General features: G+C 40.6%; 1 protein-coding gene across 1 annotated transcript; it reads left to right on the forward strand.

Annotated features, from left to right (window-relative positions):
• The first annotated feature begins 459 nt into the window (after positions 1-459).
• LOC119530613 (60S ribosomal protein L31-like) lies at positions 460-1,307 on the forward strand. The gene is made up of 2 exons (XM_037831525.1): positions 460-527; positions 1,004-1,307. Exons 1-2 carry the CDS (start codon positions 460-462, stop codon positions 1,305-1,307), a joined length of 372 nt encoding a protein of 123 aa, XP_037687453.1.
• The last annotated feature ends 493 nt before the right edge of the window (positions 1,308-1,800 follow it).

Here is a 1,800-nt window from a genome sequence, read left to right on the forward strand (position 1 = left end):
ACTGGTGGTATGGCCTTTAACACATTTATTAACCACCTGGAGCCTCTGTTTCCTCATCTGTAAAATGAGGGTGGCTGTGAGGATGAAATGTGGTAATACATGTAAAGCATCTAGAGCAATGCAAGCACTATATGAGCACACTATATCCTGCACATTGGCCATGGGTTGATTTTTCATTCCCAAATGCCACTTTCATCAAGTCACTTTCCTTGCTCAAAATGTCCAATGTTTACTTCCAAAGAGTATGGAAAGGGAGAAAAAAAAGTAACTTTACAGTGGAGAAACCTTGCAAACACTACTTTGGGCAGGTGATCATTTGTGATGTCATATTGACAATATGTACCCTTAATATGATGTGATGAATATCACACTTTACCTCTGAGGTCTTCTTCCCCATAGCCTATAACCCCAGTCTGACCATGAGAAACACATCTTCCTTTCCATCCTGGTCCTGGCAGAATGGCTCCTATAAAGAAGGGTGGCAAGAAGAAGAAGAAGAAGAGCTATTCTGCCATCAATGAGGGAAGGTGTGGACAAAGGATGAATTACTCAGAGTTCTCCAGATATACAGAACTGACAGGAGATATATATGCATATAAATATAAAGAGATTTATTAAAGGAACTGGCTCATGCAATCATGGGGATTAAAAGTCCAAATTCTGTGGAGCAGGCCACCAGTTGGAAACTCTGATGAAGGTGGTGCTGAATTCCCCAGGAGAAGTGGGCTGGCTAAAGTAAAAATATAAACTCTTTTTTTCTGACTGCTGAAATCCTCAGTTCTTGCTTTAAGGCCTCCAACTGTTTGGATGAGGAGACTCCTCTCATTGTGAAGGCAATCTCCTTTGTTGGTTGTAGATACAGATCAGCCATAGATGCAATCAACTGACTAATGATGTAAATCCATCTATAAAATACCCTTGCAGTAGCAATGGGGCCAGTGCTTGACCAAACAACTGGGCACCATAACTTAGCCAAGCTGACCCAGGAAATCAACCACCACAGGAGAAACATCATCAACGTTCACCAGCACATCCACGGAGTGGCCTTCAAGAAGACCCATGGGCTCTCAAGAGACCAGAAAGTTGCCATGAAGGAGATGAGAATGCCAGATGCAAGCATTCACACCAGGTTCAACAAAGCTGTCTGGGTCACAGTGGTAAGGAATGTCCCATGCAGTATCCATGTACAGTTGTCCAGAAAATGTAATGAGGAAAAAGAGTCACCACATAAGTTCTATACATTGGTTACTTATGTACTAGGCACCGTTTTCAAAAATCTACAGATAGTCAATGTGGATGAAAACTAGCAAGTGATTATCAAATAAAATTATAAAATAACTGCCAAAAAAATCCAATAGAGGGGCATTCTACAAAGGACCTGAGCAGTACTCTTCAAAATTGTCAAGGTCATCAAAAACAAGGAAAGTCTTAGAAACTGCCACAGCCGAGAGACACCTAAAGGGACATGACAACTAAAGGTAATGTGGTATTCTGGATGGGATCATGGAACAGAAAAAGGACAATAGGGAAACACTAGTGAAATCTGAATAAAGTATGGCATTTAGGTAATAATTCATAAGTTGTTGTGACAAATACCATAGTAAAGTAAGATGCTAACGTTAGAGGAAACTGAGGGAGACTATCTATGCAACTTTTTGGTAAATCTAAAACTATTCTAAAATAAAATGTTCATTTAAACTTTTTTAAAAATTCCAATGACTCTCCACCGTCTACAACACAAACTCATTTGTCTGGCATCCAACCTCACCTCCCTCCCATCTCAATGGGGACCCTCCCCTC

The sequence above is a fragment of the Choloepus didactylus genome, chromosome 3 (genome assembly GCF_015220235.1).
Source record: "Choloepus didactylus isolate mChoDid1 chromosome 3, mChoDid1.pri, whole genome shotgun sequence".
In the NCBI taxonomy this organism is placed as follows: domain Eukaryota; kingdom Metazoa; phylum Chordata; class Mammalia; order Pilosa; family Megalonychidae; genus Choloepus; species Choloepus didactylus.